Source organism: Dicentrarchus labrax, unplaced genomic scaffold (assembly GCF_905237075.1).
Source record: "Dicentrarchus labrax unplaced genomic scaffold, dlabrax2021, whole genome shotgun sequence".
Classification (NCBI taxonomy): domain Eukaryota; kingdom Metazoa; phylum Chordata; class Actinopteri; family Moronidae; genus Dicentrarchus; species Dicentrarchus labrax.
The window spans coordinates 10,128,329-10,144,610 of NW_026136703.1; the positions used below are offsets into that span (position 1 = coordinate 10,128,329).

The window sequence follows — 16,282 nt, forward strand, 5'->3', positions numbered from 1 at the left end:
ATCTGCAGGATTAAGATGTTTTGGGTTATTTTACGTCATAAGACCAGCTAAAATCCCCATACCCCACTCAAGCCAACCATGTAGGCATTGTTTCAGCTGGATACGAAGAGGGGGAAACCACAACGTGATATTAATAAACCTACAGTGTCTGTCTTCACACTAGTGTAGAAGGAGACTAATATTAGTGTCTTTTGAGAACAATGTCTCTCTGTGATCAGTCCAGTTTGGTATCAGAAAGTCATGAACATGAGTCACACTTCTTCTGGATTTCCCCCTCGTCTTTATTTTTCAACTTCAAGTGACTTTTGAATTCACTCTCTGTTTCATGATGATACACTAACACAGACTTGAAAGCTTTCCTCCCACAGTTGCGGTTGAATAGAAAAAACAGTATGTGGCAGGTTTGTCCAATTTGTCACTGTGGAAAGGCAGTACAGTAACTCAGCCAATGGGTGGCATCAGATTTTAAATTGTGATTAACAGTGCTGTTGAGAGTTCAAAAAGAGATATCAGATTAAATATGAGAGGGAGGTAGAAAGGGCACATTTCCTTTCAACAGTTTTGTCTTCCCTCTCCTCGTTTGATGTGTGTGTGCAAATAGAGACAGGGCGTGTTTGTTTACATTTAGATGTGCAACTACTGATTTCCGGGGGTCACCAAATGGTTGCAGAGACAGGCAACAGCAATGTCATCATTTTAATGACATCCAGGGGACAAGAACTCAAAAACACTATAGGCTATACTATTACCGTGATTGCATGTTCAAAAGTGATCTGGAGAAACTAGTGCATGCGTTCATCTCAAGCAGGTTAGACTACTGCAGTGGTCTCTCTACAAGTCTGTGTGAGAGCAATCACACAGCTGTGGGGGATCCAGAGAATTGCTGCCAGGGTTGTGCTCTCCAACTGTTTGTGTCCTCACAAACACACTGGCTGTTCCTAGAGTCAAAACAAAGTGTGGAGAAGCTGCCCTTTAGTTTCTATGCTGCTCAAATGTGGGACAAAGGACTTGCTGAATACTTTCAAACCCAAGCTAAAGACCTAGCTGTTTACCATTGCTTTTAACTAATAGAATCTTTAAATCTTAAATGTTGGGGTTTTTTTGCCATGTGCTTTTGCTTACTTGCTTTAATTGTTTTAATTATTTGTTGTTTTCTTGTTTGTTTGTTTTTTGAGCTTTTTGTTGTAAGGCACTTTGAGTTGCCTTGGCTATATGAAATGTGCAGTACAAATACATTTCCCTTGCCACTGCTTTGCCTACATTCATTTTAAATAAACACAATAAATAAGTTACATATCGCAAATAAATGAAAAGTAAATAATAACAAAACAACATAAACAAACCGTTGGAAGAAACATTCGATTGTGCACGTCATCAGCCGTTAATGACGTCGCCGGCGTAGTGGAATGAATGGGGATCAGGGCACGCGAGCCTCGACTCAGAGACAGTCCGCGCGCTCAGAGGGACACGCTGATAATGCTGTGAGGCGGATTTTCTTCGTGAAGGTGACACATATTGCTGATATCTGAAGAGAAAATCAATACACTTCATCGTCTGGGAAAGCACGATGGCTCGAGGAGAGGGCGCCGAGCAGTACGCGGCGAGTTTACTGTCAGTCAAACCCATAAATACAGAGGTGAAGACGGCAAAGGTAAGAGCGAGGACCGGTATGTCTCATTTATTTGGGGTTGTTTAAATGTGTGAAAGGGTTTCTGTGTTCTCCCGGTTGTTCGGGAGCGTAAAAGGCGCCTAATTTGAAGAATTGCGGTAGTAACGTACTTCCTTTCACCTTTTTTCTGCTCCCCTCATCCGGATTTGAATTTCACCCGGGGTGTCCACCTGCTCTCGGGCAGCTGCTGGTGAGGCTGATATGCCGGCTTTAAAGGGACCACGTCTTCATTGAACTTCAACATTTCGATATGTAACGTTAGATTTAAGCTGCACAGTCTCGACAAAGGTCTTGTCAAATGAAGCCTCAGTGATGACAGATGTGCTGCGGAGAAGTGAGGTTGGGCACTACTACTCCAGAGCTGCGTGATACACGATGCGGGATTTTGTTAAAAAAAAATCATTAACACACAGAGACTTATGTGCATTAAATCAGCCTTAAAGGACTAAAAACTGGCAACTGCATGTGTCTACTAACCCGGAGATAATGTGTTGGTATTTTATATTGTAGGTGTGACATCTACAGCCTAGGATAGCTCACCTTTACAGACTGGTTAGACCATGTTCAATCTAAGCTCTGCAAAACTAGTTTTAAAGCCTGATTCATCTAGACTGTCTGCTGTGGGCCTATTCAATAAGAAATCATTTCATGTAATGTCTCCAAGTTGCCTGCAATTTTCTCCTTGAATCCACAATCTTTGCGTAGTTTGGACCCCACTGAGACTGTCTGCCTGCTCCTGTATTATACACCGAACTGGATTTTCCTCACCAGTCATCAAAGGTTGCCTATAGGCCGTATTCCTTAATGCTTTTAGTTCTATTTTTAGTTTCACATAATAATTTAAGCCAGCGTGTGTTTAGCACGCTGCAGGATCTGACGTGAGAGAATATTACTCATTCCTCATCAGGCAGCAATTTGCTCACAACATGAGGTGATGCTGCTTTTGTGTCTGTGGCGGATGTGAATCAGGGTGTACGGACCCCCTTGCTGACATCATCAAACGGTTACAGGTGATTGGCTGTGCCTGCTGGATGTGATACGACTCTACTGTGTCTGCTGACTGTATGAAACGTTGCACTACCTCAAACATCCTATTGCCAGAGCCAATGGCAGTGCTGGAGTCTGTATGATGTAGTGTGAGTGTGTGTGAACTACAGTAACCTCATAGTTTCACACCACCGTCTGAGCGAGGCAAATAAGCCCGGACTGTATCGCCACTGGGGATTTGCCTCTGATCTGACATTGTGAGCTGTGGGGTGAGGGAAGTTAGCCAATCTCAATCCCTCGTTGTTTAACGCAGCATCAGTTTTGACAAAGGGATGGATGAGGGTGGTTGTAGCAGAAAACGGGAACTAAATAAACTCCAGATTACAGCAGAGAGCTGGAGATAATGATCATGTAGCGCACCACTACCCACACCAACCTTCACTTATAGCTCCTCTGGGAATATGTGCTTTTTAAGTGTTTACAGTCAGATGCACGAACTAACTGCATTACACACATGCATCTCCTCTGTCTCCCCTCTCCTTGTCTTCCAGGCAAAGGACCAGAGAAATCGTCTGTCTGTGTGGAACAAACTGTGCTATGCCATCGGTGGGGCTCCCTACCAGATCACAGGCAGCGCCCTGGGCTTCTTCCTCCAGATCTACCTGCTGGATGTGGCTCAGGTGATTTGACAAGAAACATGCTGCAATAGGGAACAGAGGCAAACTAAATGTCCTTTGTTTATCAGCCATTTGTTTATTCTGCAGAATAATGGAGACTAGTTTACTTCCTCTCTGTATTGTCCCCTGTAGTTCCACATACTGATTAGCTTGTGGTTTCCCTTCTCAGCCTCGGATCAGTTTAACAGTCTCCAGCAGTAGCAGGTCAAGCGCATTAACCTGGACTCCTACTGCTTCGTTTTGTTACTCAATTAGCACATTAGACTTTTCCACCGTACACAGTAGGAACTTCAATAAAGGCCATTCAGCTCAGCATATGAGATCCTTAAAAGTGGCTTTGAATGCTACTTTGTTGTTAAACAAATGACACTGTTGTGTATTTCACTGCTCTCAAAATGTCTCCATAACCTCATTGGTGTCATGGTTCTTTTGAATCACTCCCCAGCAGCGCCATATGAGGTAGTATTTGGCATCCTCTCTGTTTTGGCTTCATGTCTCGCTCTTTTTCCTCTCACTGCCTTTTAGCTGGATCCCTCCCATGCCTCTATCATCCTGTTTGTGGGCCGGGCCTGGGACGCCGTCACAGACCCAACAGTGGGCTTCCTGGTGAGCCGTAGTAGATGGACAAGATTCGGCCGCATGATGCCCTGGTAGGTGTCCGAATCTCGCAGCACAGCAAGTGACTTTTTAGGACGGGTCCACAGAGCAAAGACAATATTAAACAATAATAAGGATATACTGGAAATGAGGGGATAAGATATGGAGTGGGGTCAGAAATGTCAAGTAAGTGTACAGAACAAAAAACAGCTTGTGAGCCATTGGCAGTAACCATGGCAACAGGCTCAAAGTGAAATGTGGCTCCTGGATGTGACTTACTGGCTCAGAAACCATCGCTTAAGGCCATGATATCAGTACCACTGTAACAGAGCTCAATATTTTACAGGCATTTTTCTCACATGATGTCACAGTAACATCTTGAGCATCGTGGGTACTGATATGCCGGCTGTGGAGCTGCACTTGTGAGGGGGAGGGGGAGGGAGAATGAAACCGGCTTCTGCTGCGATTGGTCCAACCCACAACACACCATCAGCTTTAAACCAATAGGGGTGTGTCCATCTTTGTGTGTGTGGGTTTGATTGCCTAGATGTTTGGGAGGGGGGTTGGTTAGCAGGGAGAGGTTACTTTGAGTCAAGAGGCATGCTTGGTTGAAACAATAATGGAGGTCATTGTTAAGAAGGCAACATGTAAATAATCCCCTGCAGCCTGTGTAGCTTTTCAAATTTTAGTGAAACAACCAGCTGTTCGATACTAAGTCACAGATGTTTTTTTTATGTCTTCCCTTGCCCTTCCCATTTCCCAGGAGACTAGTATGGGGCATTTTGCCTTGTCTGCATATGAAGGTTTTTGGGAATATATGCATTTAGTGTGCCTTACTGTGTGGCACATAACGAATCTGTGTGTGTGTGTGTGTAAGTGTTCAATCAGCCGTGTCAGTGTGTGAAACTGTCGCAACCTGGCCTCTATTTCCAGATAAATTAGCTCTCTTAACCTAATTCACTCAGACATTAGAGGCAATCAGGAGCGGTGCTTTCTCTCTTATTTCCCACGTGTGTCCCACAAGATGGGGGGTGGGGGTGTGTGCCGGTAGGAGGGTATCATATCACTGTGTGTGAGTGCAGAAGTGTCAGTGTTCAGTGATCATGACTCTTCGGGGGGAGTCGGCACATATCTTTCTTGCATGACACCTCAAAAACAAAAAGTAGAAGCAAAAAACATGGATTTTAGATGTGAGGTTCTTTATTTTTCATTTTACAGCATCGCAGGAGGCTGAATTCAAAGAGCTAACAGCTTTTTTAAATGTAATTTTAGTTAACTGTTTGGTTTATAAAATGTCAGATAACAGTAAAAAATCTCAAGTATTCACAATCACAAGTTCCAAGAGCCCAAGGTGACATTCAGATTGCTTGTTTTATTAGACCAACAGTCCAAAACCCAAAGGTATTCGGTTTGCCATCACATAAACTGTAAACCACTCAATTGAGAAGCTGGAACCAGAGAATATTTATTAAGCGACTGTTTGAATAATTGATGTTTTTCAGCTCTACTGTTGGTGTGTGTTGATGCCAACAAGAAACACATGGTTTCCTGTTGGCACAAAAACATAATGATAATGTTCCTCTTCACTGCCCTGCAGCAATGCCTGAGTTGTAATTGTAGGGGCTTGTTTAAAAGAAAAGGTTTTAGTTGGACTGTTTTTAAAGTTTCTGAAGTGGCACCAGCTTCTCTGACTGAGGTCAGCTGGAGGGCCTAACAAAGTGGAAAAAAAGGCTGTTGAGTCTGAGTTGGGGTGAGAGCGAGGTGGGCCAGGGTGGCCTCACCGCTGCGTCGGCCCACCCTCGTCATCCAGACTGAGCCCTTTCTCCACACTACTCTTTAACAAGCCTGGATTAGGGGGATTATTCACAAAAGAGCATGAGAGAGTAGAAAAGACTGCAAGGGAGGAAAAGATGAAAAGGGGGATAAAGCTACAGTAACAGTTGGCAGAATTCACTAAACACACTCTTTAGCAGTGGCAAACGGCAAGCTGAGCACACTTTGTGTTTTAAGCCAAACAACACAGAACGTAGTGACTCAAATTAGGAAAACTATCTTTGATTTTAAAAACACCTTTTCATATTGAAAACACTGCAAACTGTTTATCGTACTGTCTTCTAACAATCCTCTTTCTTCTTTCCCAGGATCCTTTTGTCTACGCCATTTGCGGTGCTGACTTATTTCCTGATCTGGTATGTGCCTCCTTTCCAACAAGGGAAGATTATCTGGTACCTGATCTTTTACTGCCTCTTCCAGTCAATGCAGACGGTTAGTATTAGTCATGTTGACACTCCCCAGTAATTGGCTTACCTTGTGTGCACACTAGCGTTACCGTGTGTTTGTTTACGTTTGCAGTGCTTCCATGTGCCATATTCAGCCCTCACCATGTTCATCAGCAACGACCAGAAAGAGAGGGACTCTGCCACTGCATATCGTACGTCACCAACACACAACGCCTGGTTTGATCAAATTAATTTACGCGAGTGTTGTCGTCCGTCCGCTGACGATCCGTTTCTGTTATTCCCAGGTATGATGGTGGAGGTGCTGGGCACAGTTCTGGGCACTGCAATCCAAGGACAGATAATAGGTGGTGGTCAAGATTGTCCCACTGATGAGCCTGATGTCAATGACAGCAGGAACTCAACCAAAATCAACACTTCCAGAGTTACACTGGATGAGACGGTGAGTCTTTTGCAGCTGTTTGACACAGTGTTTACATGAGTGTTAGTCCAAGCTAATGCTGTCTTGTCTTTTCTCTTCTCAGAAACAAGCCTACTTGATTGCTTCAGGGGTCATCTGCATCATCTACGTCCTCTGTGCTGCAGTCTTGTTTTTTGGTGTAAAGGAGCAAAAAGGTATGAATCCATAAACTAACAAGCGCAGTTCTTACTTGTCCAATGCCAAGGTAGAATATTTGCGATTAGAGCAGAGCTGTGGACTGGAGACTGGAGTCAAACTTGAGTCATTTAGTCAGAGGACTTTAGATTCGACTTGACAGAATCTAAAAAGACTTGCAGTTCAATGCTAATAACTCATAACTTCACTTGGACTTTACCTTTTGACTTCTGTTACTAAATGATGTGCTGCAAGCTTACTCTTACTCTGAATCAATCTGACTGCAGCCAATCATGTTGTGCTAGTAGGACAGAAAGATGTGTTTGTCAGTGTGGGTCAACAGACAGATGATTTAATGACGCTGATGTGGTCAACAAAAAAGAGACTGTAATATGCAAAACTGTCAAAAAATCCCGGTATGTCAATGCATTAACATACCATGGCACACCTGATGTTTTGGCTTTCAAATGGTATAAAGCTTACTTTAAATTAACACAGACAGAGTTTAAAAACCATAACATTTTTTGCACTATTATCCTTTTTAAAATGTCCAAAAGGCATTAAATGTGGTGACGGCTGCATAATGACTTGTTTGGGACTTGATTCAGGGGTTCATAGCCAAGATGTGAGACTTATGGTGTCTCGCAGACTTTGTCCCACCTGGACTAAAGGTTATATCAGTCTGTATCAGTTGTGCTCAGGAAACATTTGGCCTCCTTGGGGGGGAAAAAAAACAAAAGTCAGAAATGGTGGCTACAATCTAACAGACACATAACACAAATGAGACACATACCAGAACATAGTTTCTTGTTGTCATGCATTAAATTCCTTTCAGCAAAGATGTTCAGCTGTCTTATCTTATCTTGTCCTTCGTGGATTATAGACAACGGGCGAAAAAGATCCCAGCTCCTCACCTTCCGTCAGGGCCTGTGGCTGGTGATGAGTCACGGGCCGTACATCAAACTGGTCATCGGGTTCCTCTTCACCTCTCTGGCCTTCATGGTAATACTGTGTTTCTCTATCTGTCTCACATTGGATACAGATTGCAGAGAATAGATTGATACATATCTGTCCACTAAATGAAGCTGCTGCCAAGTGATAGTTAGCTTAGCTTAGCATAAAGACTTTAAACAAAGGGAAACAGCTAGCCTACGTCTGCCCAAGGTAACAACACAACTTGTGTATGACATGTATAAACAAAACTTTATCTGTAACAATAGTTTGCATAATAATGACTCCTCTTCATTTCTCTTTTATAGCTACTGGAGGGAAACTTTGCCCTTTTCATCACCTACTCTCTCGGCCATAGGAAAGACTTCCAAAATATTCTCTTGGTCATCATGGTGAGTGTTTCTAATTTCGATTGAAGGTCTCTTCACCTCCTTGTAAAAGCCCTAATCAGTATGAGATTTGGAGGACATCTGCAGCAGAAAACCCTGTTTGGCTGTCCTTGTGGCATAGAGTAAGGTCCCAGTGTTTTCAGTTGTTACTCTGAGGCCTTTCCTCATGCGAGGAGACGCATGCTACCGAGGCTGAAAGGGCAAATTTTCAGGGTGAGAGGAGGTGTTGTTTGGGCTCCTGGGAACCTGTCTCCCAGTCACACACTCACATGGCGTTAGCAGGAGATTGAGGGGAGAAACAGGCACACTGGAGCTTTTGTTGCCCTGGCGATCCCTCACTGCCACCATGGGAACTGCCACCATTGGTGGCGCCCTCCTTTCCATCCTCCTCTAACCGCTTTCTGCTCTGGTGCTTTTCCCTCTGATTAGGAGTGGAAACATTTTTGGGCACCATGTAGCACAATTGGAGAAGTGGGAGTTGAAGGGGAGAAAGAGAATATTTTCCACTGTATTTGCCCACAGTTAATGTTATTTCTCAGGCTGAGAACTTGGTAGGCTTGTTCCTGTGTGGGCATTTAACACTGGTTGACCAAGTTTGGCCCAGAGGTCAAAGGTTGTCTGCCCCCCGCAGGGATAAATCAAAACCACACAAAGCATATTGTGGCCTTGTCCTTTAACCTCCTCCTCCTCCTGTGGCCACTTTACTCTTTCCATTTCTTTTTATTTAGTAGAATTTTAATGAAGCCCAGTTAGAATTCTGTCTTATATTTTTGTTTACAGGTTAAAATATTATAGTTACACACAGTAACATGTAGCAAAAACCTCAGTGTCTTCAAGTTTTTCTCCAGCACACAGTGCTGAGTGTCTTACTTTTCTGCAACAGAGTACAGATAAATGTTTCTTAAATTTAGATTAATAAACAAATAATAAATTCATATGCCCGCAAGAATTCAATGTCTTTAATATCTTTTTTGACTATTCTAATCTGGTTCAGCTTTATCAGATTGATTCATTGCAGATGATTCAGATGTTTTTGTTGTTAATCTTGACTGACGTGAATGATGAATATCTATTCTTAACCATCAATTAACTGTGTACATCCCTTGTCCTTTTGAAAGCTTGCATAATGATATGTAGAGACACTAAAATGCTGATAATTCTGTGTCACTTTTTTCCAGCTATCTGGGACTCTAACCATCCCATGGTGGCAGTGGTTCCTCACCAAGTTTGGGAAGAAGATGGCAGTGTACTTTGGCATGACTGTAAGATAAAGAAAAATGCTTGTTTTTGTTGTTAATTCAAAGAGGATGTGTTATGGAATTGTTCACATTCTTCTGTCTCTCTATAGTGGGCGATACCCTTCATGATCCTAATCGTTTGCATCAAGAGCCACCTGATCATTTCATACTTGGTCTCAGTGGCGGCAGGCGTGAGCGTGGCGGCAGCTTTCCTCCTGCCTTGGTGAGTTCATCCACTGAACACATCCATGGATCCATATGCTGATGTAGATGTTGATTGTGTCTCGAGTTTCCTTCTAAGTGTGTGTGTTTGTGCTTTCAGGTCAATGCTTCCCGACGTAGTGGACGACTTCAAGGTTAGGAACCCAGACATCCATGGTCACGAAGCCCTCTTCTACTCCTTCTATGTGTTCTTCATCAAGTTTGCTTCTGGTGTATCCCTTGGTATCTCAACACTCAGTTTAAAGTAAGTTAACTGATCCATTCTTTCTGTAGCCATGCCATAAGTTATTCTCTTATCGTCAGCCTACCAAGTTCTCAGCCTGAGAAATAACATTAACTGTGGGCAAATACAGTGGAAAATATTCTCTTTCTCCCCTTCAACATCCTTAAATTTTTGTCAGTACTCACTTTACATCTGCATGTGATATCTCACATATCACATGCATATATAGGAGATAAGCTCCATGTTACAGCTCCAGTCGAGTGGTCATGTGGTCGACAATCACTTAATCCTTCACTAACAGTCTTGCCAAACTGTACTCACATCAGCTCAACTTTTCTCCCTCTATCTGCATTTTTTCGCAGATTTGCCGGCTATGAGACCGGGTCCTGCTTACAACCCGAGGCAGTCAGTTTAACCCTGAAGGTGCTGGTGTCTCCTGTGCCTGTGGTTCTTATAGCTGTGGGACTGTTGATATTGAGAACGTACCCTATCGATGAGGACAGGAGGCAGGGCAACCGGAAACTACTGCAGGAAATGCTGTAAGTGAAAAGTGAAATGCACCTACGTGCACTGAACTCATGACAACACAGAAGTTTACACTTTATTCAGGATAACCAAACTAAAGGCTAGACACCCATTCATTGTTGTGCAGCAGGACCTGTGTATGACCGCAGTAAACAAACCAGTGAGATGCTAAGCTGTGCTCTGTATACCTGAGATAAATTCAAATGAATCCTGTTTTGGTCCGGTGTTGGCATGCATTATCTACCCTGTTTGAACAAGCCAAGTCCTTTGTGTTTGACTCCTGGCTGTTCTCCCATGCTTTAACAGGGACTCTGTAACAGATTCAGATACAGATTCTGAAACTTCAGCACTTGGGAGCAGCGTGTAACGGAGGAGGATGAGCCAACCACCACCACTGCATGTTTGCACAAGCTGTTGAGGGAGATGACCACCAACTATCTGGACTAACAGAGGAGGGACCAAAGACCACTACTGCTGCTTAAAATTCATCAGCATGAAACCGGCTCCCTCCAGTGGATCCCTCAGATTTACGTCGCCCTCTAGTGGCCAGCCAGTGTCATTGTTTGTGCAATTGAAGTATCTCCAGCTGTGTCCCAATTAAACTTCACTGCTAAAACTGAAAAGTACACAGTTTACAAAATGCCAGTGTTTTATTTATTCAGGTAGTGTAGTGCCAAAGTTAGTGACCGTTCACCAATTCTTTCACCTCCCAGTATGCTGAGGTTGTCTTGCATTGTCATGGGATCGGCCCATATCTGAACCTAAATGGGTATCTACCACTGAACTGGACAGGGACATCTTATCACCCTATCATCTAAAAGGAAGATAAAACGTGTTTTTGTTCAACCACTACAGTTTGAGACTCATGGGAGCTGTAGTCATTTTTTATCCTTTACTCAACAAAGAGAATTTTTTCCAAAGATGTATTACTTTATGGCTTACTGAGATGTACCTGTAGCTATCTACCATGTCATTTACCTTGACTAGTTGTTCCTTCTCCACTTCCTTTGTGCGATGCATTGTGGGATTCTAGTATTCAACTCTATTCTTAAACTCCACTGGGAATGCACTACATACTGAAAATCTGGTTTAAATAGACTGGGATTGGGACACAGCTTGTGACTTGTGGTATTGTTTATGAAGTATTCATTCACTGGTTTACAAGATCGGACCTATACTCGTGCAGAGTGTAATGTTTCCTTTGATGTTTACCATGTCTTAGGTCAGCTGTCTGTGACTCTTTCCACTCAGTCGGTGCTCTGAAGGAAATATACAACATAGCCCTTATTTATGAAGGGCATACCAGCACTACTAAGTGGAGTTGTTTGGAGCTGTGCTACAATTTGTACTTTTCATTAGATGTTGTTGTTTCCTATAGATAATTTCATGAAGTCAAAAACAAGTGTACTTGAATCTTCTAAAGGGGAAAAGGCACCTTGCAGTACTGTATGTAGGCTGAATCACTGCCTTACATCTTGTGTATTAGTTGCAATGAGATTTTCTGTTGAATTTGTTACTGAGTTATTTTTCTTTTTGCTACTCAGAAGGGTTTCCTATCACACCTTTTTGTGCTTTAACATTTTAGCCAATCTCCCATGAGGTGTAATAGACATTTCTGAATGTGCTTTTACAACGAAGTAATTTCATTGAGCATGTTCTCACTTCCCAAGGGAAGTAAAATGCTTTATTTAATTATTTATTTAAACAAACTATTGAAGGGATTATAATTCTTCTTATAAAAGCACATGTGTATAATAATTTATTAACAGTGAATGGTTATTGACGAATATGTGGGTGATTTTCAAGTCCTACTGAAAACATTTGAGAACATCAAAATGGTGGAGTGTTTTTCTTTTTCTAAGAAAAGAAAATATCAAATTGCTATAATGTGATAAACTAGCTGCTTTTACAGTATTGTGACACAGCAGCAGCACAATCACTATGCCTTGATTTAACCTCAAATGAACTTATTGGTTAAAATAATTAAAAAAAGATCTTTAAAATGTAATATATTCCTGCATAGTTTTCATTTTAAGGAATTTTGACATTGCACTGAATGAACTGATGGAAAACACATTACAATCTCTATTTGGTGTTTGTATGCTGCTGTATGTATAATATGTAAATACTTTTTTCTAAGTTGGACCTGACTTGATGAGCAGTATATAATTCAGTGAAGATATGAATTCATGTGCTGCACATTTGTAATTTTAAGTCTGTGAATAAAGTTTGTCAAAACAGAGAAACCCTTTGTTATTATTGCAAAATCAAATTGTTTATATGCCAGGTTCATTTCATAGAATCACGTTCAGGTAAGTTGGTACAGCAGTGGTACATAAATAGCAAATCTGGCCCTCCACCAAAGATATTTGGCCATTTAATGAAATCTGATTAAAGAGATTTTAGTTTAATAGTAACCGAAACTTTGACATCATTTTACAGAAATCAACAGTAGATAATGTAAATACAAAGCTCATTTAAATACCAATAGGACCTTGTAACACTGTTTAAAAGATAAATTATCAATTATATTTAGTCTTGTTTTGTGACACAGAATACATTTACTTTAATTCTTAAGTCTTTTTTGGGAAGTGAATATTAACAAACTACACACCCTAAAAGAAATATGTCCTCAGATACAGTCCTAAAAAATACATTTAATTCTTTTAATTGATGATAAAACATTAAAAACATACAGACCTGTTTCTATTGCATCTATAAAACCACATTACCGTTAAAAAATTATGGATTGTATTAATCATTTAGCCTTATTTCCTTCATTCTGACATAAATATGTATCTCTAAGTCATTATATCAAGATAATATGACTTGAATAAAGCACATTATTGAAAAAATCTGTAAAACTGACACTGGTCCCTTTAATGACTGAAATCAACTAAAGCCTGTTGGGAAACAAGCTGCCAATTTATCCTCGACACTAATCACCTCCAGCCGTGGCTGAGCGGTGATTTTACGCGCAGATTGAAAGAGAAAGGTCGAAGCACAACAGTCTGTTGCGATGAAAACAAAGCGGCATCTCTATATTTTGTGGAGTGTTTTATCACTTGGTCTCCTCAGCTGTGCACTGGACACTTATGAATCTACATTTTCGAGAAGGAAAGTTTTCAAACTGGGTACGCCAAAATCCAAACCCATTAAACTGTCAGCAGGCAGAAAATCCTCCCAGAGGTTACCTGCCAGCACGTCTCCATTGTCTCAACTCACTTCCCAAAGGCCCTACCCTCCTCTGGCACCTGTAACACCTCGATCCATGCGCCCAGGGAAGCCGCAGGCAAAGATCCAGTCGGACTTTGCTTACCTCCCAGACGTTTCTGTGACCTGCTCCACGTCCGACTTCGTCGTGCGGGTCAAACCATCTTTCTACGGTCTGGGCGCAGATGCAGAGGAGCTGAAATTAGGCAGCACCTGCAAAAGCAACGGGGTCCTCAGACCGTACGGAGACCTCCTCTTCACCTATCCTCTGACAGCGTGCGAGTCCGTGCGTCAGGTAAGATTTCCCGTGCCATTTGGTTACACACTCTCCCTGTATAGTATTGAAAATCACCTGACACCCTGTTTCTGACCCCTCTTGACAGTCGCCCCGCGGTTATCTGATCTACAAATACATGCTCCATTATGAGCCTTCCCCAAAGCGTTTCCCAAGCAGAGCGCACTGGATCGATGTTGATATTGAATGCCGTTATCAAAGGTTAGACTTGTCTCTTAGATATTTCCAACTATGTGTGAGTGTGTGTGTGTGTGTGTGTGTGTGAGAAAGCCAGCTATTTACAGTCTCCAAACCCTGTCCAGGAACCATCATGTGTACCAACTGACTGTAAAGCCCACCTGGCAAACTGCTGTTGTGCGTAAAAGGCTGAAAGGAAGTCCAAATGACTTTCAGATCCAGTTGATGGACGGTACGTTTGAAGAATTGGAAATTGTAGTCAATAAGATTTCAGTGAAAATATGTTTTAGCATGTTATAAATGTCGATTAAGGGGCTCCATGTGATGTGATATATATTTTAATGAACTATTAGATTCATGGAGCAGACCAGCCAAGTCCAAGGTGTATCCGCTTGGAAAGACTGTTAATTTCCAGGTGTCTGCTCTCCATCTCCCAACTGGTGTAAAACTGTACATCAATGGCTGCTATGCTACACCCTCCAGTGGCTCTACATCATCCCTCAAATACACCATCATTGACAACCTAGGGTGAGTATTATGGACAGTATTATTTAGCTTTGGTGTTCTGATCTACAGTTAACTGAGGTTATTGTCATATTGTTGTCATCCATAGCTGTATGCTGGACAGCAAGAGAGAGCCAGGGGCCTCTCGGTTCATCTCTCGGACAGACAAGACAATGAGATTCTCCTTAAAGGCTTTCCAGTTCACTTCTGACCCCGACACGGAGGTAAGCGTCGAATTGTATAGTTCTCTGGATTCATAGTTTTATCTGTGGCTGAACCCTGTTCTCATTTTTAGGTCAATATTCATTGCAAATTATTTGGCACATCTGAGGACCCGGGTCCTGCTCACAAATCATGCACATACAGAGGGAACAGGTGAGCCTCAACACTATGAATTAAATTCCAGCACCTTTTTTATGCTGTTTTTAAGTGGCTTGAACGTATTTGTGCATTTACCCTGATAGGTGGAAGGCTCTTACCGGTGACGACTCCATATGTGAATGTTGTGATTCACAGTGTGGGACATCTAAAACCCGGAGGGCCATGATGGAAGGTATGTGGTGGTCTTTTAGCCTTATTAGACTAGATTTCAAGAGAATATTTATGTATGCATTCCTACTTAGATTGATTGGATATGTTGACGTTGCTTTAACTTGCACTACAAGTGTCACATCTCTAGCTGACACACTCTAATAAATAAATAAGTCACGTGAATGAAAGTTAACATACATTTTTATACATTAAAAATGCCTGTGTCTCTACCTTTTCCAAGGCTTTGCCAGCAGTCAGCCACTGCTGATCTCTGATGAGCCGTACACAGCAGAGGATGGCTTTCTACCAATCAGTCATGATGAGCTGCACAGTCATGATAACTTATGGGGAACTGAGGATGTCCTTATGGATTATGATGATGATGATGATGATGATGAAGAACAGCAAGGCCACACAGAAGAAGAAGAGGAGGAAGAGGAAGAAGAAGAAGAAGAGGAAGAAGAGGAAGAAGAGGAGGAAGAGGAGGAAGAAGAGGAAGAAGAAGAAGAAGAAGAAGAAGGAAGAAGAAGAAGGAAGAAGAAGAAGAAGAAGAAGAAGGAGGAGAGAAGAAGAAGAAGAAGAAGAAGAGGAGGAGGAGGAGGAGGAGGAGGAGGAGGAGGAGGAAGAAGAAGAGGAAGAAGAGGAGGAAGACAAAAGTGGGATTTTCCTTGGAGTGATGACAGAACCCGATTTAGAGGGGTTAGATATCAGGGATAGGGTCTTATTGGAGGAGGCGAACGAGTCTGAAATGAAAGATTCTAATCAGTTTGAAGAGGATGGGTCGGGGTTTATAGTAAAAGAGGATCTTTCTGAGAGTGAAGAGGAGGAGGGATTTGAAGGAAGAGAAGAGGAGATCTCTGTACAGCAGGCAATCCATTCGAATCAGAAGGAAGGTGAAGTGTTGGTGCGAATGTTAACATCAGAAGTCAGCTTGCAGAGAGAGTTACAGCCACTGGTCTCTGAAGGTGAGGAAGAAAACAGGGAGCAGACAGGTAGAAATGACAAAGATGACAAAATGGTGGAGTGGAAGAATGGTGATGATGATTTAGTCGATGATAGAGAGATGACCTGGTATTTCACATGGAGGTAGTATTAGTTTAATGAATAGTCAGTACTCAGTACTCTGCTTATAGACTGTTGTAACTCTCTACAGAAGGATATTCTGACTCATTTCAATAAAACCATGAAAATGCAGTTGATGGTCCCTCTTTTGTCAGTGAATCTAAAACTACATACTTGTGTGCGTATTATA

At 42.1% G+C, this 16,282-nt stretch overlaps 2 protein-coding genes across 2 annotated transcripts; both read left to right on the forward strand.

Annotated features, from left to right (window-relative positions):
- Positions 1-1,406: 1,406 nt before the first annotated feature.
- LOC127361578 (sodium-dependent lysophosphatidylcholine symporter 1-B-like) lies at positions 1,407-12,556 on the forward strand. The gene is made up of 14 exons (XM_051396307.1): positions 1,407-1,651; positions 3,208-3,336; positions 3,859-3,983; positions 6,072-6,195; positions 6,283-6,361; positions 6,455-6,609; positions 6,692-6,782; positions 7,646-7,764; positions 8,022-8,105; positions 9,281-9,364; positions 9,451-9,563; positions 9,663-9,806; positions 10,148-10,324; positions 10,617-12,556. The coding sequence occupies exons 1-14, from the start codon at positions 1,568-1,570 to the stop codon at positions 10,675-10,677; spliced, it is 1,569 nt and encodes a 522-aa protein (XP_051252267.1). The 5' UTR covers positions 1,407-1,567; the 3' UTR covers positions 10,678-12,556.
- Positions 12,557-13,291: 735 nt separating this feature from the next.
- si:ch211-67f13.7 (uncharacterized protein LOC565426 homolog) lies at positions 13,292-16,220 on the forward strand. The gene is made up of 9 exons (XM_051396217.1): positions 13,292-13,818; positions 13,907-14,019; positions 14,121-14,227; positions 14,349-14,523; positions 14,609-14,723; positions 14,795-14,874; positions 14,964-15,052; positions 15,272-15,465; positions 15,653-16,220. The coding sequence occupies exons 1-9, from the start codon at positions 13,330-13,332 to the stop codon at positions 16,118-16,120; spliced, it is 1,830 nt and encodes a 609-aa protein (XP_051252177.1). The 5' UTR covers positions 13,292-13,329; the 3' UTR covers positions 16,121-16,220.
- The last annotated feature ends 62 nt before the right edge of the window (positions 16,221-16,282 follow it).